General features: G+C 55.7%; 4 protein-coding genes and 1 non-coding gene across 10 annotated transcripts; 2 read left to right on the top strand and 3 right to left on the bottom strand.

Annotated features, from left to right (window-relative positions):
- Positions 1 to 231: 231 nt before the first annotated feature.
- SPATA25 (spermatogenesis associated 25) lies at positions 232 to 1230 on the bottom strand. Its single transcript, XM_029219759.1, has 2 exons — positions 1176 to 1230; positions 232 to 786 (listed from the first exon to the last, which is right to left on the bottom strand). Exons 1-2 carry the CDS (start codon positions 1228 to 1230, stop codon positions 266 to 268), a joined length of 576 nt encoding a protein of 191 aa, XP_029075592.1. The 3' UTR covers positions 232 to 265.
- NEURL2 (neuralized E3 ubiquitin protein ligase 2) lies at positions 687 to 4251 on the bottom strand. Of its 2 annotated transcripts, none has more exons than XM_029219757.1 (2): positions 3229 to 4251; positions 687 to 2420 (listed from the first exon to the last, which is right to left on the bottom strand). In XM_029219757.1, exons 1-2 carry the CDS (start codon positions 3968 to 3970, stop codon positions 2305 to 2307), a joined length of 858 nt encoding a protein of 285 aa, XP_029075590.1. In that variant the 5' UTR covers positions 3971 to 4251; the 3' UTR covers positions 687 to 2304. The 2 variants fall into 2 exon arrangements, with proteins under 2 accessions (XP_029075590.1, XP_029075591.1); XM_029219758.1 differs by having other exon boundaries at positions 3242 to 3990.
- On the top strand, positions 3117 to 11176 carry CTSA (cathepsin A). Of its 2 annotated transcripts, none has more exons than XM_029219754.1 (15): positions 3117 to 4406; positions 4628 to 4809; positions 5376 to 5487; positions 5753 to 5803; positions 5894 to 5980; positions 6210 to 6365; positions 6706 to 6797; positions 7167 to 7251; positions 7822 to 7913; positions 7995 to 8073; positions 8161 to 8300; positions 9335 to 9410; positions 10098 to 10187; positions 10362 to 10466; positions 10722 to 11176. In XM_029219754.1, exons 1-15 carry the CDS (start codon positions 4353 to 4355, stop codon positions 10803 to 10805), a joined length of 1485 nt encoding a protein of 494 aa, XP_029075587.1. In that variant the 5' UTR covers positions 3117 to 4352; the 3' UTR covers positions 10806 to 11176. The 2 variants fall into 2 exon arrangements, with proteins under 2 accessions (XP_029075587.1, XP_029075588.1); XM_029219755.1 differs by lacking the exon at positions 3117 to 4406 and adding an exon at positions 4426 to 4512 and having other exon boundaries at positions 10722 to 11172.
- On the bottom strand, positions 11093 to 21202 carry PLTP (phospholipid transfer protein). Of its 4 annotated transcripts, XM_029219749.1 has the most exons (16): positions 21090 to 21202; positions 20360 to 20470; positions 20174 to 20273; positions 19393 to 19521; positions 18655 to 18810; positions 17583 to 17646; positions 17419 to 17482; positions 16441 to 16532; positions 15134 to 15310; positions 14993 to 15052; positions 13531 to 13695; positions 13367 to 13434; positions 12188 to 12230; positions 12018 to 12081; positions 11856 to 11932; positions 11093 to 11424 (listed from the first exon to the last, which is right to left on the bottom strand). In XM_029219749.1, exons 2-16 carry the CDS (start codon positions 20457 to 20459, stop codon positions 11293 to 11295), a joined length of 1491 nt encoding a protein of 496 aa, XP_029075582.1. In that variant the 5' UTR covers positions 20460 to 20470; positions 21090 to 21202; the 3' UTR covers positions 11093 to 11292. The 4 variants fall into 4 exon arrangements, with proteins under 4 accessions (XP_029075582.1, XP_029075583.1, XP_029075584.1 ...); XM_029219750.1 differs by lacking the exon at positions 21090 to 21202 and having other exon boundaries at positions 20360 to 21047; XM_029219751.1 differs by lacking the exons at positions 20174 to 20273; positions 20360 to 20470; positions 21090 to 21202 and adding an exon at positions 19885 to 20084 and having other exon boundaries at positions 11113 to 11424.
- On the top strand, positions 14005 to 14077 carry TRNAE-UUC. The gene has a single exon. It is a non-coding gene; the product is annotated as a tRNA-Glu (tRNA).
- Positions 21203 to 21623: the final 421 nt, after the last annotated feature.

Here is a 21623-nt window from a genome sequence, read left to right as displayed (position 1 = left end):
GGCCTCCTACCTTGGTAATTTTCATTGTAAGCAATCTGACAAGACCTATGGCATGGCTTAACAGTTTCTGGAAACTTCCTGGGGTCTGGACCCTGATGGGCTGGTGTTTGTCAGAATGGCTCAAACCACCCTATCCGCATCCCTGCCATAGACACCCACCAACCCTGCCTGCCCAAAAACCATATGGAGAAGCCACCCTATGTGTCTGGTGCTATTTCATCCCACTACAAGAAGGAACCAGGAGGCTGGCCCCTCCGGGATCTCACTAGGGCCACCGTGCCCCCGCCACAGCCCCCGCTGGCTCCAGATGGGCCATCATGAAAGCTTGAGCTGCCCGGATCAGGTCCTCTTCCCGTAGGCCTGGGACAGGCACGGTGGGGATGCCAGCGATCATCATGGCCAAGGTAAGGATGCAGATGTCGGGCTGGGAGCCGACCTCTTTCCCTCCTGTCTCAGAGGGCAGCCCACACAGCAGCAGGGGCCCAGGCCTGCTGGGGCCGCCCAGGTAGGGAGCTCTGCTTCTGGAGCAGCCATCCTCCCAGCCCAGGCGCTCCGGCTGCCTCGCGTGGGGGAATTTGTGGCAGTACCGGCTGTACTCCTTCCGCTGCAGTGGCTCCCAGCTAGCCCCCCCAGGGCAGCCCCTGGCTTCTGGCACTTCAGGCACTGGTGTCGCCTGCTCAGCTTTCTGGCTCAGTGGGCCTTGTCCACCAGAGGCCACCACCACTGGCTCTACAGGACTATAGAGGATGTAGTCCTGTAGGGATGAGCCCAGAGAAGCAGCCCCACCTGCAGAGACAGGAATGGGATGGAATGTTATTCTTGGTCTCTTTGCGGAGGAGGCCCTGAGGGGCAGGGCATAGGAGCGGAGCTCTGGGATCAGGGGCAATTAAGACCAGCCCAAGAGGGCTGTCCCGTGGTTGGGAATTAGGTTTTACTCATAGCCACAGCCCCAGTCAGTCCCTAATGCAGACAGGTAATGGAGAAGTGTTTGCTGAATGAATGAATGAGCAAGTGGGTAGCTATTGGCAAGGACTTCTGGAATAGCTTTCTTCCAAGAGAAGTGACTCCAGGTCCAGCCCCAAAATGCCCAGCAGAACCTCCACCTCCCCCAGAGCCAGGAAGCAGGTTCTCGGGAAGTTGTAGTACACCCTCCAGTTCCAGGAGCCCCCTCTCACCTTGGCCGGAAGGTGGAAGACCTGGATGAGTTTGTGGAGACATGAAATAGGACATGGCTGCTCTGAAGCCCCTGTTTGTGAGGGAACAGTCATCTGCCTTCTGTCCTACCCTCTCCGCCCTTCTAGAATGTCACCTCATAGTCCCTCCCTTTTACACCTGGAACCCAGCTCACGGCATTGACCTGTTCATTCTAGAATGTGTACATGACAATGGATGGGGTTAAAGTGCACTGGACCAGGAACTGGGCATTCTAGGTTCTTGCCTTTACCTTGGGCAAGTCACCTGGACAGTTTTGTTCCTTGACATCCTCAGCTGTAAGAAGGGGGTAATGACTGCCCACTACCTCACCAGAAGTTATGAGGGTCAAATAAGATCATTTGTGTGGAAGCAAATGATCAGCGATACAATTAAAGGAGTCTGATGCTTTGTGCCCTGTAGGGTGAGAGAAGGAATACTCTGCATTCATTCATTTGCTGTGTGACCTTGGACAAATACATTCCCATCTCTGGGCTTCAGGTTCCCATCTGTGAAATGAAGTACTTGGTCTAGGGCACTGGTTCTCATCCCGAGCTGCACATTAGATGCTTTTGGAAGCTTTTAGAAATCCTGATGCCCAGACTTATCCCAGGGTCAATTAAATCATAATCCCAGTTAGCAGTATTTTTTCAAAGTTCCTCAAGTGGTTATAACATGTGCCAAACTTGAGACCTCTGTTCTAGGGAAATGCTTCTCAAGCCTGGCTGTACCTTAGAATCTCTAGGGGAGCTTTTACAAAAACAATGTCTAGCCCTCATCCTTTGACAAATCAAATGAGAATCTCCAGAGATGGCGTCTGGGGCACCAGCAATCTAAGTATCCCAGATAATAAGTAGCCAGGCTAGGAACCACTGGTCTAGGTGATGTCAAAATGCTCTCTCATTCTCTCGCCTACCCTGCTGACTCCCAGTGATTCTCAAAGAAGTGCCCCTCACAGGCTTCAGGGGCAAGGAGACCCTCCAAGGATCAGCATCAGCAACGACTGTGTTTATTTCCATCCTGGCTGGTATCAGTATGGCCAGCTTCAGGGCAGCCACACCTCTGGGGCCAGGATGCATTCACGTGGCCCTGCTCCAGGGTGGCTGCAGGCCTTCACTCATACTTGCAGAAATCCTTAAGTCCTTTGGGCAGGTGGAGCCCATCAATGGCCAACCGGTGCACCACACTCCTCTGGATCACGAGGCGGCACAGGGTCTGCAGGGACGGCACTGTGGAAAGAAGGTTGTCAAAGGCAAAAGGAACGGGAGGGTTGGGCCGAGGCTGAGACCTAGATCTAGGTCTTGGTCCCCTCTTTGTCGTTAACTTGGGCAAGTCCCTTCACTCTCCAGGCCCAGCCTGGCATGGGGCTATTCACAGGACTGAGATAAGCACCTCTTTTGCAACACTTTCCCAGTTCTGCAGCCCTATTTCCATTATAGCACCCATCCTGCTCCCTTCCCCCTCGCTTAGCAGCTTCTGGGGTCAGGGGTGGCATCTGATTTACCTGTGCAACCCCCAGCCTCCTGCACAGGCCCGACACAGAGAGGGTTCTCGTTCACTGTATTCGTAAAATGTCATCAGATGGATAAATAAAAGGCTTAACAGGGCTATCATGAACCAGACCTCAGGATTAAGAAGCTCTCACATGGGGTTTAAAAGTGATGCCTTTAAACTGGTATGCCCAAATCGATGAGCATTTGTCTAATAAAAGAGCACATAATTCTCAAAGAGGACCAAAATCTAAAATCGGTGTAGAATTCATGCCCTAGGTTAATGCAGAAAATATTGGCAAAGCCGGAAAGGGAGTTAGAGGGCATCCTAACCAATCACAGCCAAGGTGGGTAAATTGAGGCCCAGAGCCAGGGAAAGTGACTTGTCCAAGGTCACAAGTAGAGGCAGAATCTGAAGTCAGATTCCCCAGCTTCTAAAATAATGCTGGACAAACCAAGGCCTTGCTACCTGTTTCAGGAGTCCTAGCAGGTTCCTGTCCCAACACTAGGCCAGGAGGGGTCGCTGCCCAGGGTGTGGGATACCTACAGCCATACTCGACCTGGACCAGGCGCACGCTCTTGGTGGAGGCGAAGACGTCCACCACCGCGTAGAGGGGCTGGGCGGCTGGCAGCCCCCGGGCGCTGGGGCCCATGTCCTCGCCGTTGATGACGATATGCATGTCAGCCGTGCCGTCGGGGCGCGGGCAGAAGAGAACGCCCAGGCGGCTCCGACGCGCAGTCGGAGGCAGCATGTTCAGCTCATAGAGCTGGTCCAAGAGGTGGCTGTACAGCCCGGGACGGCTGCGGCCCACCAGGCGGTCGCGGGGAATGCGAAACTGCTCAATGCACAGATGCGGTTCCACCAGGAGGGCTGGGGGGCAGCTGGGGGCCAGCGCCTCCGCCTCCGGGCGGCCCTCCCGGGGCACGCGGTTGTGATGGCGCGTGATGGCGAAGACCCAGGTGTGGCCGAGGCTGACCAGGTCGGGCAGCGAAAACTCGGGCACGGCGGCCAGACTGGCGGGGTCCAGCGCAGTCAGGCCGAGGCGCAGGTGCCCGCACCAGCCCAGCTCTTTCTCCTCGATCTCCACCAGGAACACCTGGCCGGGGGCCAGCGGCTCGCGACTGAAGCACACGCCGTGGGCGAAGCTCTCCACGCGTGTGGCCCGCGTCCCGGAGGGGTCCACGCGGATGTTGGCACCGTGTACCGAGTGGAAGCGGGTGGGAGGGGGCTCGGGGCGCGCGGGGCCCCCGGGCGCACCCAATTCCACGGGGTCGGAGGCAGCAGCCATCTCCCAGCCATGAGGCAGGCCAGCGGGCGCCGGGGGCTATTTTGGGCAGCGGGCTCAGATGGTGACCGCGGGGGCACCATGTAAAGTACTTCCCCCCTGACTCCCTTCCCCGAGGCTCTGCCCAGGGGTCCTAGCGCCGCTGGCTCAGCCATCCCGCTTAGAACGGAGTCCCCGGGAGGCTGGGGGATCCTGGCCATCCACACCTGGGTCATCTGACCGCCGGCGCCCGGGATACGACCTGCGAGGCCCACGGACCTTCACCTGGTTTGACCGCCGCCGCCACCAACCCCCTCCGTCTTCCGGGTGCTCGGGGACGTGGGGGCGGGATGGGCAGGAAGAAGACTGTCACATGACGCTGGAGCACACGTGACTCGGAGTACACATGACTTCCCATCGCGGGCCACCTCCGGGAGAGCAAGGACGCGAGGGAGCAGAGGTGAGGGGAATCCGGAGGCTGGAAGAGATCCCGGAGGCTGGAAGGGATCCAGGAGCCCCCGGGGCGGGGCGCAGCGCGGCGCGGCGCGGCGGAGGAAGCTCAGCGGGTGGGAGCTGGGACTGGGCCTGGGCTTCCCTCGCTGATGAGCCGCCAGCTCTTCCCCAGGGGCGGCTGAGCAGCGAGCGAGCGAGTAAACAGCCGGCACCCGCTTCCTGCCGCAGATGGTCCGAGCCGCGCTGTCGCCGCCATTCCTCCTGCTGCTGCTGCTCTCCTGGGCGCCCCGAAGCGAGGCAGCCCCCGACCACGACGAGATCCAGTACCTGCCAGGGCTGGCCAAGCAGCCGTCTTTCCGCCAGTACTCTGGCTACCTCAGAGGCTCCGGCTCCAAGCACCTCCACTACTGGTCTGCAGCCCTGCCTTCCAGGGCGGGGTTGGGAGGGACACTGCGATGCCCACCGGGGGAGATGATAGGGAGGGGGGGTTCTTTTTTTTTTAATATAAATTTGTTTTATTTATTTACTTATTTTGGCTGTGTTGGGTCTTCGTTGCTGCGCGCTGGCTTTCTCTAGTTGTGGCGAGTGGGGGCTACTCTTCGTTGCGGTGCGCGGGTTTCTCATTGCAGTGGCTTCTCTTGTTGTGGAGCACCGGCTCAAGGCGCGCGGGCTTCAGTAGTTGTGGCTTGTGGGCTCAGTAGTTGTGGCTCGCGGGCTCTAGGGCGCAGGCTCTGTGGTTGTGGCTCACGGGCTTAGTTGCCCCGCGGCATGTGGGATCTTCCCGGACCAGGGATCGAACCCTTGTCGCCTGCATTGGCAGACGGATTCTCAACCACTGCGCCACCAGGGAAGCCTGGGCGTGGGGGTGGGGTGGGGTTGGGGGTGTTCTTAAGAGCCCTGAAGGAGCCTGGGAGCAGGGAGGGCTGGAAGGAGCCCTCCCCCCACCTGCACCCATCCTAGCCTGACTCCCTCCCAGGTTTGTGGAGTCCCAGAAGGATCCCAAGAGCAGCCCTGTGGTGCTGTGGCTCAATGGAGGGCCGGGCTGTAGCTCCCTAGATGGCCTCCTCACCGAGCACGGCCCCTTCCTGGTGAGTGGAAAGCAGCTCAGTAACCCCTGGTAAGGGGCAGGGAGGGGACAGTTCCCAAAGGAAAGAAGCGGGGAAGAAGGAGAAAAGGACTTTGTGATCTTCTGAAGATGTGTCCGTTTCCTGAGCCTCAGTTTCTTCATCTGTACCATTGGCTTGACTCTTAGTACCTTTCAGGGATTTTGCCCGATTGTACAGTACTCAGCACGGTGGCCCTTTCCCTCCCCCCAGCTGGCTCTTGGGACTTAGCCATCTCTTTCCTCCGCAGATCCAGCCAGATGGTGCCACTCTGGAGTACAACCCCTATTCCTGGAACCTGGTATCGCCGCCTCTGTGGGTCCTGTGGGGGTGTCTGGGCACTGGGATGGGGTGGGGAGCCCTCCTTAGCCCGTTTCCACTTCCCCTGTAGATTGCCAATGTGTTATACCTCGAGTCCCCAGCTGGGGTGGGCTTTTCCTACTCCGATGACAAGTCTTATGCAACCAATGACACCGAGGTGAGTCCGCTGCCTGCCCACGTGCCCCAGCCTTGCTGGGTGGCATGATGCGGGGAGAGAAAGAGCATGCCCTTGGAGTCCATCTGTGGCTCTGTTGCGTGCTAGGTGGTGTGGTTTGGACAAGTCACATCCTGTTGCACAAACAGGATGCGTTGGTGTCATTATCCCTGAGATTCTTTCTAGCTCAAACACCAACACTTCCCGATTCCCTCCATCCTGCCATCCCCAGGTGGCCCAGAGCAATTTTGAAGCCCTTAAAGATTTCTTCCGCCTCTTCCCGGAATACAAGGACAACGAGCTTTTCCTGACGGGAGAGAGCTATGCCGGCATCTACATCCCCACCCTGGCAGTGTTGGTCATGCAGGATCCCAGCATGAACCTTCAGGTGCAGGGAGGCTGCAGGAGGGAAGGGAGGCGTATTGGGGTCATAGCCTTGTGGTTAGCAAAGGTCACACAGGTCAGCGCCTCCATTCCAACCCAGTCTTCCTTCATAACATTCCTGCCACTAGCTGGCCTCTCCCCGGCCTGTGTGCCTTCCACAACAGGGAACCTACTCCTCAAGCTGCCAGCTCCATTCTTTACGTTGAGTGGCCTCCCCCGCCCCCACCCACTCCCACAAGCCAGCCTGGGTTTCAGTTTCCAGACTGCTGAAGGTCTGGGTGCGGGTCAAGGGAGGCTCTTCTTCCTCACCGTCCAGATGAGCTAACGCCCTGGGTGTTTCACAGGGGCTGGCTGTGGGCAATGGACTCTCCTGCTATGAGCAGAATGACAACTCCCTGGTCTATTTCGCCTACTACCATGGCCTTCTGGGAAACAGGTATGGGAGGGGACCGTTGGGCAATCTCTGGGGCGCAGCAGGTCATGGGACCTCAGGTCTGTCCGCCAGGCACATGATATCCTGGGTCCTACCCTGGTTGATGAGCAGAAGGCGGGGCTGGGTTTGCTAGAAAGGTTTTGGTGCTGAAAGGCCAAAGCATAGACATCAGAGTGTAAAGGGACGAAGGAGGGCTGCAGCATGGCCCAGGGCAGCCAGGTTTGGGAGCTACATACCACGCCCTGTGATAAATGTCATTGTTCCCTGGGATTAGATCCCTTGGGTCCAGGCCGTGATGGGAGGTTGAGAAGATGGGGTGTTCGCCTTCTCTGCCCACCATGGGCCTCAGCAAATCTCACTCATCTCCTACAGGCTCTGGTCTTCCCTCCAGACCCACTGCTGCTCTCAAAACAAGTGTAACTTCTACGACAACAAAGACCCACAATGCGTGACCAATGTGAGGTTCTGCCCCTGCCCTCCGTCACCCCTGACAGCCCCCATCCTGAGAAGGGGACCACATCCCCTTTGAGGACTCCTCCCCCTCATCCCCCTGTTGTTTCCTATCCTGCACCCTTCAGCAATTCGATGTCCTCTGGGACACATGAGTATGGATGTGTTCCCACACCACTTCCTGTGACTTCCCTGTGAGGGGAAAGGGCTTCTCACTCATCCATCGTCTTCGATGTGCCAGGACTGTGCTCAGCTATGGCAGTGTGGATTGTTCCATCTTCAAGAGTCTCCTTCAAGGGAGATGGTATTAGGCACATTTTCCAGATAAGGAAACAGGCCAAGCGTGTCGAAGTCACTTGCCTGAAGTCACAGTGCTAGGAAGTAGAGGCCTTAGGATTTGGACCCGGGACTAGCAGATTCCTTCCACTGAGCCTCAGTTTCCCTGCCTGTGAAGAAAGGGGGGAAAGGGTAGTGACCAAGCGAAGCAGGAGAGCAATAAATCTTAGGGCGCTGTTGGGGAGGTCATGGGGAGGCCAGGATTCTGTAAAGCATGGTGGCTTTTGGGGTATCATTGCAGCTTCAGGAAGTGTCCCACATTGTGGGCAGCTCCGGCCTCAACGTCTACAACCTCTACGCTCCATGTGCTGGGGGGGTGCCCAGCCATCTCAGGTGGGCCCTGCCGTGTGCCCCTTGGGCCAACCCCAGTCCCATCTGGAGGCTCAGGCACTCATCCCCCGACCTCACTTGCAGGTACGAGAAGGACACTGTCGTGGTCCAGGATCTGGGCAACATCTTCACTCGCCTGCCATCCAAGCAGATGTGGCATCAGGTGTGCAAGGGCCCACGCTTACCTCCCAGCAGGGTGGGGAGGGACAGGGCAGGGAAGCAAAGATCCTGACCCTCTGTGCCCCCCCAGGCACTGCTGCGTTCTGCGGGAGAGGTGCGCCTGGACCCCCCCTGCACCAACACCACAGCCGCCTCCACCTACCTCAACAACCCTCTCGTGCGGAAGGCCCTCCACATCCCCGAGCAGCTGCCCCGCTGGGACGTGTGCAAGTGGGTTTCTGTGACCGCTTGTGGCCTGGGGGGTGGCGGGCTGTTGTTCCCAGGGATCCTTTGGCTAGGGTTTCTCAGTGGGGACACAGAGGGTGTTTGGGGTGTGACTGAATTGTACAATAGGATGTTCAAGGTCTCTGACCCCCCCGAAGTTGATTGATATTCAGCCACCTCATTCTTTTTTTTTGTTTTTTTGAGTTCCCAACCAGGGATTGAACCCGAGCCCTTGGCAGTGAAAACGCAGGAGTCCTAACCACTGGGCCTCCAGGGAATTCCCCCAGCCACTTCATTCTTTTTTTTTTTTTTTTTTTTTTAATCCTTGGCTGTGTCAGGTCTTCGTTGCAGCGCACGGGCTTCTCTCTAGTTGCGGCGCATGGGCTCTATAGTTTGCGGCATGCAGGCTGCCTCGTTGAGGCGTGCGAGCTCAGTAGTTGTGGCACCGGCTTAGTTGCCCCGAGGCATGTGGGATCTTAGTTCCCCGACCAGGGATCCAACCCATGTCCCCTGCATTGGAAGGCGGATTCTTTACCACTGGACCACCAGGGAAGTCCCAGCCACTTCATTCTTAAGCAGCCACATTGGTTGTTAAAGTATCAATTACTTAAATGGTATTTAGTAAAAAGACATTCCCATCCCCAGCCCCTCCCTGACTCCAGTACCACCCTAGCTGCCCACATCTCCTATGACCCCTACAAGTAAGAGGGTGACGCCTGGCACAGCAGGGGCCACTCAGTTCCATTCTGATTGGTCAGCACGAGCCCTTATGCACTCATGCCAGTGCAGCCCAGCCATGTAACAAAGTGTCCCTGTACATTTCTAAATGGAGGAGAGTTGGGGACCTCTGAATTCCAGCCCCTCCCCCCCATCTAGATAAGTCCTAGAGAGGTTACATGCCCAAGGAGGGACTGAATCTCAGCTATCTGCCTCTTAGGCTGGAGCTTGGGAATAGGAGGGGATAGGGGAGGGCGTCTGATCTATTGTCCCTTTTTCTCTCCCAACCTGGACCTGGTCTTCCTGCCCGCGTGCTCCTGTAGCTTCCTGGTGAATATCCAGTACCGCCGTCTCTACCAAACCATGTGTTCCCAGTACCTGAAGCTGCTGGCCGCACAGGTGAGTGGGGCCAGCACAGCTGGGTCCACCAGCAGCCTCAGGACCCTGGAGCAGTGTGGCGAGGCGGGGGCTCCTTCAGGGTGCCACTCGGGACAGGGGAAGCTGAAACTCCAGGAAGTGAAGTCACTTGCCCTAGGTCCTGTGGTCAGCAGGGTCAGGATTTGAACCTGGCTCTGTCCCCACCTTATGCTGCTCTGCTGGAGGGGGCAGAGAGGTCCGCATCAGCCAAGGAGCCATTAGGGTGAGAAGAGCTAGTCAGATCGTGTTACAGAGAGGCAGACTGGGGTCTGAGGTGGGAGAGGGCCTTGTCCAAGGTCACCCAGGAGATACTGGCAGAGCGGGGGTAGGACCAGGTTCTGTATAGCACAGTGGTTCGAGCAGACTGCCTGAGCACAAGTCCCTTTACTAGCCTACTAGCCAGGTGACTCTGGGCAAGTTTCTCCTATATCTTGAGACTTGATTTCCCCATCCATAAAATGGGGTTATTGATGGTATCTACTACCTTCATAGGGAAAGCATTTAGCAGAGCACCGGGCAGGTAGGAAGTGGTCAGAAAACACAAGCGTTTCCTGGTTTATGCTGTTTAGCTGGGCCTCTTGAATTCCTTGAGGGGTAGGGCTTGAACTGGGGAAGGGCTGGGGTTTGGGCTTATTCCAAACCCCCCATTTTTCCCCTGCCCTGCTTCAGAAATACCGGATCCTGCTGTACAACGGAGATGTGGACATGGCCTGCAATTTCATGGGAGATGAGTGGTTTGTGGATTCCCTCAACCAGAAGGTGAGCCCGGGGTCCCAGCCCTGGGGTTGGGCCGGTACAGGGGTAGTGCAGCGTGGCTCTGGCAGACAGAGGGGGCAAACCTGGAGGAGTTCCCGGCCCCTGAGGTCTTGCTGGTGGCTGTGAGCAGAGATGACGGGGCAGCTACAGGCTGCTAAGTCTTTCCTGGTGGGGCAGATGGAGGTACAGCGCCGGCCCTGGTTGGTGGACTACGGGGACAGTGGAGAGCAGATCGCTGGCTTCGTGAAGGAGTTCTCCCACATCGCCTTTCTTACCATCAAGGTAGGGCCTGGGCCTGGTGAGGACTAGGGTGGCTGGGGGGATGGGGCAGGACCCACCTGTCCTTTCCTTCTGACCTCCTTTTATGCTGGGTTACCATCTGGCCCATGGAAGGGCAAGTTTTCGGGGGAAGATGGGAAAAACAGATGGATTGGGGGAGCAGGAAGGTCACTAGCTAGAGGGGTCCAGTAGGATGAAGGAAGCACCCAAGGGCAGGGGTTGTACAAGGAAGGAATCTCACGAAGCTTTGCCCTTCAGGGTGCCGGACACATGGTCCCCACTGACAAGCCCCAGGCTGCCCTCACCATGTTCTCCCGCTTCCTGAATAAGCAGCCATACTGATGACCATGGGAGCAGCCCCCCACTGCCTGATCCAGCCCTTCCCAGCCTCTCCTGCCAGAAGGGAGGTCCTCCTTTATACAAAATGCCCCTGTGGGGCAGATCCCTGCCTCCAGAACTGACCCCACCCGCCTCCGCAGCCCTGTGCATCCCAGACCTGGCCCCAGCGCCTCACATATACAGTCTGGGGGGAGTTTGCACTTTATAACTCACTGGGGTGAGGCCTGGTCCCCTCCCTGCTTAAAGAATGCCCTCAATGCACTGATCGCATCCCAGGAACACAACAGAGCTCAGGACAGCCCACGGGGAGGGTGGACGGACTGTAATTGATGGATTGACTGTGATTATGGAATTAAATTGGGTACAGCTTAAAACCCCATCTTCTCTGTGGCACTGGGGGTTAGAGGACACTAGAGGCTGTGATGGGGTGAGGGAGGGGATGAGAGACGGTGGAGTCCTGAATGCAGCTGCCAGGGTCGGGGTTGAGGACTCAGACAGCTGTCATGGAGGGTGGCGGGGCACTGGGTGCTCGGGGGTCCCCGGTGTTGGCAGGCCGGTTCTTCTCAATCACCTCTCGCAGCCCTTTGGCAAAGTGGAGGTCAGCCCCGATGGTGAGGAAACCCTGTGCAGGGAGGCAGAGAAGGGAGTCTCTTCATTCCATTACCGAGAGCAGGGTTTAGAGACGGAGACAAGAGTCCCTGGCCTCAATCTAGTGGGAGAGGTGGAGGAGCAGAGCGGTTCTTATAACTCCCTATGAAGGGTGCTGAAACAGGCTGCAGGAGCACAACCTGTGGAGGTCAAGGAGGGCTTCCTGGAGGAGATGAGCTCTTAGCTAAGACCTGAAAGATTAGTAGGCACTGAGGGTAGAATCAGGGAAGAGTGTTCCAAGGTGAGGACACAGCCAGTGCAAAGGGCTGGACAAATCTGATGTAAGATTAAAATAAGAAGAGGCAGTTGATAAGGGAGAAGCTAGGATCAGGTCACGGAGGGCACACGAGAGCTGTAGAGGAAGGGGAAGGCTCTGCCCTCCTTCCCCATCGCACCCCTACTCACCGCGTGGTTTGTCACCACCTCGCGCACAAAATCAATACCCTCGGGGAGTGGGATCTGCACCCCACGCCAGGTCCGCTCTGTGGATGGGAACAGCCAGCTCAATCTGGGCCCACCTGGCTCCCCTGTCCTTTCCCCCTCCCTCCTCACTTCCCCCAGCCCTACCATTAAGCATGGGCATCACCCCAATCTGCAACATGGTCTTCAGAGGGGCCTGCAGTGGGATCAGCTGGGAGGGAGGAGGGAGGAAGTTAGGGCAGCCTGTAGAGGGTGGGCTCGCCTTCGCTGCCCACCTCAATCCCAGCCCTGCCCCCCCCCCTCAATTCCCAGCTCACTGCCAGCGACTCTAATGCAGACTGGTTTGAGTAGATTCGGAACCTGTGGGGAAAAAAGAAGGGTCCAGTGGGCACGAGCCCTTGGAAGCTCCACCTTCTCCAGGCCACTCAGGCCTCTACCCACCCAAAGCCCCTGAGTTTCAGCCTTACATGTTACACCTACAAACCTTTCCAGGGGGTTCTACCAATTTCCAGGTGTGTATCCTTGGGTGAGTCATTTCTCCCTCTTTGAGTCGCCTTTTCTCCAAGTCTGCTACTTTTTTTTCCAGTTTTTTTGGTTTGTTTGTTTAATTTCAAGTCTGCTACCTTTTATTTGTGGAGTACCTCCTATAAGCTAGACTTATGCTGATGGCTTTACATGTGTTGTTTACATTTATTTAGCAAAACTTTCAGTGCTTACTCCCTGCCAGATACTGTGCATGTTAAAAAGTTAAATATTATTAAACTATCTTAAAATGCCACCTCATAACAACCCTAAGAAACAGGCATTATTACAATTTGCACTTTATAGAGGAGGCAAATGAGGCCCAGAGAGATTAAGTAATTTGCATAAGGTCACATAGCTGGCAAACTGCAGAACCTGTCTCCAGAATCTAGACTCTTAACCTCTACCCTGCGTTATCTCATTTAACTCCCCAGAACAACGCTGTCCAATAGAACTTTCTGTAAAATGTTCTGTATCTGCACTGTCCACACAGTAACCATTAGCTACATGTGGTTATAGAAATGAACAACCGAGGAACTATTTAATTGTAATTAAATGTAAGTAGCCACATGTGCCTAGTGTCTGCTACATTAGACGGCACGTCCTTGGAAAGTAGGTGCTACTATTTTCTATATTTAATGCATGAAGAAAATGAAGCTCAGAAAGATAAAGTGACTTGTTTTAAGATCACAAAGCTAAGATGTGCAAAATCCATGTTTTCATGCACTTTGCTGTGTGACTGTAGGTGTGTCATTTAACCTTGCTGGGCCAGCTTGGTCATCTCTCATAATACCTGCTCTGGGTGGTGAGAATGCAGAGAAACGACACTAAAATGAAACAGTTTTTATGCGTTAACAAGACCCCAGCTCTCCAGTGGCTTATAGGTATGACTGCATTTTAGCTCCCCAGTATTTTTGGGCAGGTGTGATTATCCTGAAGACACTGAGGCTCAGAGAGGTTACAGGCTCGCCCACCTGCGCAGGTCCAGCTGTGTGCGCAGCACCTTCCCCTGGAGTGCCATCTTGGCACTGAGACGGGCATCCTGTGTAGGAAGGTAGGGAGGGTGGTGTTACGGCCCCAAAGGGTGTCCGCAGTCCTCCTCCCCGATCCCTCACAGCCCCAACGCTGGTGTCCGTACCATGGTCATGCTGGACAGCTTGACCTCGGGCTGGTCGGGTGGGACCAGGGCGATTGTGACACTGGCAGTGACAGAGATGGTGGTGCCCGAGGGCTTGATGGTACAGCGTGGTGGCGCCGTGACCCGCAGCTCCAGCTTCAGTGGAGAGTCGATCACTGCCGGGCTCTGGGGACAGAGCAGGGAGGACAGGTCAAGTTCCAGATGGGTCAAGTCCTCCTCCCTGTTGAGTCCCCGGGGAGGAGGGGGTGGCTGTACCGTCTGGGAGCCCAGAGACACAAATGGGAAGACTGGTCTGGCTTCTGGAACCCTCCAGAACTGTGTCCAGCCTCTGCCTTTGCTCAGACAAGGGAATGTTTCATTCTAGGAATGCCTCCTTCCTTCTCTTTCTGCTTTCCTGAGTTCTCAGTATTCAGGACCCATCTCCAATCCAGACTCCTCCGGGACAGTCTCTTTGCGTTAAATATCCCAGGGAATTCCCTGGTAGTCCAGTGGTTAGGACTCGGCGCTTTCACTGCCGTGGCCCCAGGTTCAATCCCTGGTCGGGGAACTAGGATCCCGCAAGCCGCACAGCGTGGCCAAAAAAAAAATCTCAAGCTCCATGCCATATCTCTTTTCTTGAAACTGCTGAGCTATTTCTTCTACAGGCAGTGTAGTGACCAAGTGCTTACTTTTCACCAAACACTTCACATGTATTAGCTCATTTAAACCTCACAATAACTGTGTGAAGCAGGTATTAAATTACACCCATTTTTGAGATGGGGAAATTGAGGCACAGAGAGGTTAAGCAACTTGTCCAAGTTGTTATTTAGTTGCAGAACTGGGACTCAGACCCAGGCAGTCTGGCAATAGAGTCCATGCTCTTAACAACACTGGGCCACGATCATGATGATGACAAGGATAGCATTCAGAGCAGATGGTGTTGACTGAGCACTTCCTCTGTTGTTGTAATTGCTCCAAATGTATTAATTCATTTAATCTTCATGACAACCCTGGGAGGTTGCATAGTATAGAGGAGAGAGGCAGGGTGACTTGGAATCACACAGATTCCTATCTGGGTTCAAATCTCAGCTCCATCATTTACAAGGTAGAACCAAGGACAGGTCCTTTAATGATCACTGAACTATTTCTTTAAAAATTTTAACTCCCCATTAAACAAGGGAAGATAAGCAAAAAGGATAATACATCAGTCGCTGTGAAAGCCCCTACACTGGCCGAGCTTGGGCTCTCGGCCCACCCTCATCATGGCTTCATGAAGGAGACGGAGCGGGGGCAGCAAGCCCCCTTCACAGACCTGGAAACAGGCTTGGCCAAGTGAGCAGATGTGCCCACAGGCAGGAGGCCAGGCCTTCTGTCTACTCCACAGCTGCCACTGGGGGCTCTACTTGCCTCACTGGTCCCATCACGGTGTGCGGATGGCGTGCCCACCCTCCTGGCCAGGTTCCTACCTCCTGCTGACACTCACCAGCAGGACGATGTTCCCAAAGTAGGTGGCTCTCAGCAGCATGTCCAGATCATGGGGCACCTGGACCGGGGAATTGGGGATAAGGCAGAAGTTCCATCACAGGCCCCCTCTTGCCCATCCCACAGACAGACCCTGGCATACCTTGGCCCCCACCAGCGACAGCTTCAGGGCCCCTGCCTGGAAGTAGCTCTCCATGGCAGAGTCGAAGAAGAACTCAGAGAAGGCCACGTATACCATCCGCTCTTCCTCGGGCAGCTGGGGCTCCACCGCCCGATTGCGCAGGCTCCAGTTGCCCTCGGCCAGGGGAAAGAAGGCCCCCTGGGGTTGGAGGATCAGGGTCAGGGCCAAGGCAGACTAGCCCAGCACCCAGATGTCTCCAGGCCCTGTGGGGATGGTGGGGGGTTGGACCCGGTTGCTGTCCTTGGGGGACTCAACAGGTACTTTTCTTAAAAAGCATGGAAAGGAGGGTAGCAGGAGTGCTTCAAGGGAGCAATCCCATCAGACTGGAGAAGGGAGGCTCAGCAAAGGGTTCAAGGAGGAGGTAGTGCTTGAGTGGGCCTTGAGACTAGATGGTAGTAATGATGGCAGCTGCTGCCTACACGTACACAGTAGTTCTTCTGTGCCCCTTACCTAGACCAACTCCTTTAATCCACATAACATCCCATGAGATTATCTTCTCTTTTTTTTTTCTTAATTGTTTGGCCTTGCCACGCGGCCTGTGGGATCTTAATTCCCTGAGCAGGGATCGAACCTGTGCCCCCTGCAGTGGAAGCGTGGAGTCCTAACCACTGGACTGCCAGGGAAGTCCCGAGATTATCTTTTCCTACTGTATTATTTCCATTTACGTATTAGGAAACAGGCATAGAAAGGTTAAGCCACTGGCTTAAGATCACACAGCTAGTAAGTGGCAGAGCTGGGAGCTGACCTTCAGGCATTCTAGGCTCCAGAGTCTGTGCTCTGAAACTCCACTACACTCCACTGGGAGGGGCAATGGTAATGGCCACATACTAGTTGAGTGGCCTTGGACAGGTGCCATCGCCTCCCTGAGCAAGTCTCCACATCCCTAAAATGAGTATAACGTCACTACCTGATTTACAGGGTTGTGAGAGGATGAAATGAGATTGTGTGCGTTAGAGCTGAATGTTCAATTCCTTCAGGGAAGATGGGGGAAGACAGCATGAGCAAAGGCCCTGAGGTAGGAAGCGAAGGGCATTTTTTGGAACTAGTAGCTGCAGAGGAACAGGATGAAGTGAGAAAGTCGGGGCCAGACAAGATGAACAAGGCTGAGTGCCAGACTCAGGAGTTGAACCTGATTCTGTAGCCAGTGGGAAGCCACCGCATCCCCAGCAATGGAGGGGCCGCATCAGAGCTGTGCTTTAGGGAACTAAAACCAGCAATGTAGGGGAGAAGGAGGGGGTCTGGTTACACACACCAGCCAGACAGCTCACCCGGAATTCCATGTCCAGACTGCTGGCGGAGGCCACGGGATCCTTCACGAGGGAGTAGTCAATGCCAACGAGCTCGTCCACAGCGCTGCGCACTGTGGGGAGGGGCTTGAGTCCCGCAAAGCTGTATGATGCTGGGCAGGGTGCTTAAGCTCTCTGGGCCTCAGTTGCTCGTTCATAGAATGGTGATCCTAATACTCCCCTCATAGGGTTGTTATGAGGATCAAATTAGTTTTACGTGGAAAGCATTTAGTGCCTGGTGTGCAGGAAGTGCTCAACAATGTTAGCTGTTATTATTGTGGGAATTTTGTGGTGGTTTTGTTTCTTCGGGTTTTTTTTTTTGCGGGGGGGCGGCCACACTGGGTGGCTTTCGGGATCTTAGTTCCCCGACCAGGGATTAAACCCAGGGCCACAGCCGTGAAACCGCCGAGTCCTAACCACTCAACCGCCAGGGAAGTCCTTATTATTGTTGTTGTTGTTATTACTACTACTACTACTATCAGTACATAGGTTTCATCAAGTCACTAAACAAGATGGCAAGGGATTCCCTTCTCTCATTGGTTTCCCCTGCCTTCTCCTTCCTGTCCTGTGCCCCTTGTATGTGGCGTGATGATCTCATAGCTTAGGAAAAGAGAATTCATGTTAATTGAGCTCCTATTAAGTGCCCGGTGATGAACACAAATGAGGCCCCAACAGCAAGCACATATTAAGGATCTTGACAGCCATGCCCTCAGTCAACCCTCAGCAACCCAGGGGAGTGGTCCTCAGCCAGGCAAGGAAACCAAGTGAGAGAAGTGAGTACTTACCTTGGGTCACGCAGGAAGGCAGAGGCCACATTTGAACCCAGGGCTGTTCCATCACAGGGCTTGGAAGGGGCCTACTCAGGTGCTACCTGATAGCTGTGCACTCAGCCTCCTCCCCAGCCCCACTCCAGATCCAAGGCCAGGCCCAGAGCTCTCGGTCCCACCCGCACCAACTCACCAGGCACGGTGTCCAGCAGGGAGTTGAGAAGCACGGTTCCTGCATGGTAGAGCACGGGGCAGATCTGGGAGGTGGGGGCCAGAGTCAGGGTCTTCGAAAGAGAGGGCACGCCCACCCCCGCTGTCCCCCAACACCACCTGCCCCCCACTCGCCACTGCCCACACCTGCTGGTTGAGGAGGAAGCGCATCCCTGAGGTGATGAACATGGAGAGGAATTCATACACCTTCCTGTGAGGAGAGGAGAGGCCAGGTGAATCCAGACCCTGCCCCACCCCCAACCCAGGTCTGGGAGAAATCACAGCATCCAGAGATGGTGAGGGGTGGGGGAAATACCCCTACTTTGACTTAAATTACCACCTCTTTAGTGGAGGTTTTCCATGACTTGGGCTCAAATCCCCTTCTCCAGGCTGATTCTCAAGACCTCCTCTCCCACCCTGTCCCCCACCAGCCAAATGAATCTACCCAGAGTTCCTCAAATCTCCTCTGAGCATCCTCAGCTCCATATGCTTACTCATGTCCTCCCTTACACCCTCAATGCTCCTGTCCTGTATTTCCCCGTCTGGGTGCAGATGCTTCCTCTTCCAGGCAGTCCTCCTGGATTACCCTCCTCTGAACCTCCCTTCTCCAGAGTACTTTCTTGGTCCCTCTCTCAAGGCCCCAACGACAAATGTTTTGTCCCTCCAGTCAGGCTCTGTGCTCCTTTTTAAATCCTCAGGGCCTGGCCTACACTTCGTTGAATAAATAAAAAATTGACCAAATTGACCAACACCAGATAATAAATCCACCATTTTCTCTCCCCCACCCTCTTCCAGAACCAGCACAAATTCCCCTTCTCAGCCCCAAACCTGGAACTATGTTATTATTTTTGTTATTAGTAGTAAGAGCTACCAATTATTGAGAAGCAAGTACACACCCACCCAAGTACACCACTGTGTACGCTGGTCCTCTCAATGGTTCTTATCTAAGTGGCTAGCCCATACTATATGTCAGGTACTGTTTTAAATATTTTTATATAGATTAAGATAAACAGTCCTCACATCTCATAAAGTAGGTCCTATTACCATCCCCATCTTACAGAGCTTCAGCGACTTGCCCAAGGTCACACAGCCAGGAAGTGGTGGCGCTGAGATTTAGACCCAGTTAGTCTGACTCCCAAGCCTGCACATTGTGCATTGCACTAAGCAGATGGGCTGTGGGTCTCAAATGGCGTGCACTGGGGTTGGGGACGGGGCTTACTTGAAGGTTCCCCCAAAGGCTGCATGCATTCTGGAGACAGAGGCCTGGCAGGAGACGTTGGACACTTTGATCCGGCCAGTGGGATCCCGGGAGAGCTGCAAAGTGGTGTGGATGGACACACCCTCGGCAGAGGCGTTGATATATCCCCCATCGTAGCTGCGGTGGGGGTGGGGGTGGGGGTGGGGTGGGGGGGGTTAATGTTCACTCTGGCTTAGAGCTTAACCAAGTCTTCACTGCCCTCCTCCCCACCCCCCTACATCATGACTGCTCTTAATAAGACTTTATTTACTTCTGCACAGTATACCGGACATTCTATGAATTGGGTAAGATTGTCCCTATTGTACAGATGAGGAAACTGAGGCTCAGAAAGGCTAAGGGGGACTTCCCTGGTGGCGCAGTGGTCAAGAATCCGCCTGTCAATGCAGGGGACACGGGTTTGATCCCTGGTCTGGGAAGGTCCCACATGCTGCGGAGCAGCTAAGCCCTTGCGCCACAACTACTGAGCCTGCGCTCTAGAGCCCGTGCTCCACAACGAGAGAAGCCACCGCAGTGAGAAGCCCGCGCACCGCAACAGAGTCAACCCCGCTCGCCGCAACTAGAGAAAGCCCGCGCGCAGCAACGAAGACCCAACGCAGCAAGGAAAAAAAAAAAAAAAGGCTAAAGGATTGCCCACAGCTCCACAGCACCCCCAGTCCTCCTGATCCGCCCTCCACTGCCCTGAGGGTGCCAGGTCCTCACAAGAACCAGTAGAGGAGCTGTCTCCGGAAGCGCAGCCCCAAGGAGCCATTGTTGATCTGTAGCATGAGCTCCTGCTCTGGCTGGAAATGGAGCTCAGAGGACGTCAGCTGCAGCTCCATGACCTTCACCCTGTGGGAGGAGACCTCAGGGTCAAATTCAGGACAAAGAAAAGGGGACCCCACCCAACCACAGCAAATTCATTCCCTCCTCTTCCAGTCCAGGCCTGGGGAAGCTGGCGTGGGTAGAATGAATTCTTCCATTGCCCCTCACGTACCCAACCTGTGCTTGGGTGGCGAAAACTTGGACTTGGGTGGGTCAGAGACTAACTTCTCATGACCCAGGTGTTAAATGTGAGCTTCACCCCCTCTTTCAGAAGCCTTCCTTCCCTTCCCCACCCTGGGATTGCTAGACCCTGTCCCCATTATCCTAAACCACAGGCCTTTATCTCTGGTTCCTCTGGCCTCTCCCATTAGCTCCACCCGGGTGGCCTACATCCCACTCTCATCCACCGGCAATTTTCTTGACTCCGCCTCTCTGGAGCTCTTTGGCCAGCCTCAGTTCCACAGGTTAGGCTTCACTTTTCTCGGTCCCGACCTCCTTGGTCCCGCCTCTGTAGGCAGTCTAGGCCTTTATCTTTTCGGGCCTCATTCTGTGTCTTAAGTCCAGCCTCCTCGATTTGGCCACGCCCACATTACGCTCAGGCATCCCGTCTTCGAGACTCCGTAGGTATTTCCTAAGCCCCGCCCCCTACCAAGACCCCGCCCCCTCGGCCCCCACTTACTCAGAAATATTGTAGTAGAAGTGGCCCTCTCGGCCCCGCAGGTCCGGAATGGTGATGGTCTCCAGCTCTTGCTCCAGGAAGCGCAAACCCTCCTGCTTCACTGAAGCAGCAGTGAGACCCTTAGCTCCTGCACGCCCTGCCGGTGCGACTCCACCCACAGCCGCCCCGGCCCGCCCCCACTCTTACCTAGCTCGAGCGCCTTGGAGGTGATGCGGATCTTGCAGCCGGGGAGCTCAGCCTGAGCGCCAGCCAGCAGCGCTAGAAACAGGGCCCCGAAGAGGGCCATGGCGAGCGAGCCTGGGGGTGGGGTGGGATCGCGGGAGTCATCCGGGCCTCTAAAACCCACTCCTCGGATGGCCAACCAAAAGAGGGGGCTGGCCGGGATCGTTAAGCTTGAGATAGCTCTTCGGGGAACTTGGAACCAATTACATTGCCTCCATTTGACAGACGCGGAAACTGAGGCTCATGCGACGTGCGCTCTGGCTCCCAGAGGATTTGGGGCACGGGGGAGAGGAAGGGGACCTCCTCGGCTCGCTTTTGCAACCACCGCATGACGAGTTTGGACCTCCCGGGGACCAACAACCTCCCTCCCTCTCCCAACAACCTCCCTCTTCCTCTGCGGCGGGCGGGCGCGGCTTGCACGTTACCATGGGAACGGCTGCACGCGCATTCCTCGGGGGTGGCTTGCGGTCTCCTAGGCCCCGAGCCGGAGGAGCCAAGGGAGAAAGCTGCCGGCCCGACCTCCGGCTCCCGGGTCTCCCGGCTCCTCCAGGTCCTAAATACCTGTCGTCGGGCTTCTGCCTGGTGCCCCCCGTTTCAGCGCCCTCCTTCAGGGGCTCTCTTCCCCACCCCGGGCTCAGTAGACCACGCGGCCGGGCGAGGGTCTGGAGGTGGATGGGGACGCGCCCCAACTCACTCAAAGGTGGAGCTGGTGGTCGGCGCGGTCACGTGGGGCGGCGGGTAAAGCAGGGGATCCAGGCGGCGGGGTCTGGCGGGCAGCGCTGTTCCAGCCGCCTTTATAAAGACGGGCCTCCCCGACCCCCCTCCTCTCTCCCACTCTCCCCTCCTCCCTCAGGGGTTGGGAGGGAATGGGGCGGGACGCTGGCAGCCGGGAGGGTGGAGAGGGCTGTACGGAGCCCCGTGACAAGCCTGGCCGTTGTCAAGACAAGTGGGGGACCCAAGCCCGGCAGGAGGGAGGGAAGTGCAGAAGTCAGCCCGCCCAACCCCAGTAATCCCTGCTTTGCTGGGACCTTGGTTCAAATTCCGGTTACCCATCTTCTCCTGCATGATCTCGAACAAGTCATTTCACTTGGGTTCCTGAGCCTCAGTTTCCTCATCCAGCAAAATGTGTGTGACAATAGGAACTACCTCTTGGGCCCAGGGCAAGCCACAGAGTCAATGCCCAAGGCACGTTTTTTTCCTTCCCTTCCACCCAGAATCATCTCAGTAC

Source organism: Monodon monoceros, unplaced genomic scaffold (genome assembly GCF_005190385.1).
Source record: "Monodon monoceros isolate NGI ecotype Baffin Bay Population unplaced genomic scaffold, NGI_Narwhal_1 Super_Scaffold_13, whole genome shotgun sequence".
In the NCBI taxonomy this organism is placed as follows: Eukaryota; Metazoa; Chordata; class Mammalia; order Artiodactyla; family Monodontidae; genus Monodon; species Monodon monoceros.
This window is presented reverse-complemented; position numbering and strand designations above follow the sequence as displayed.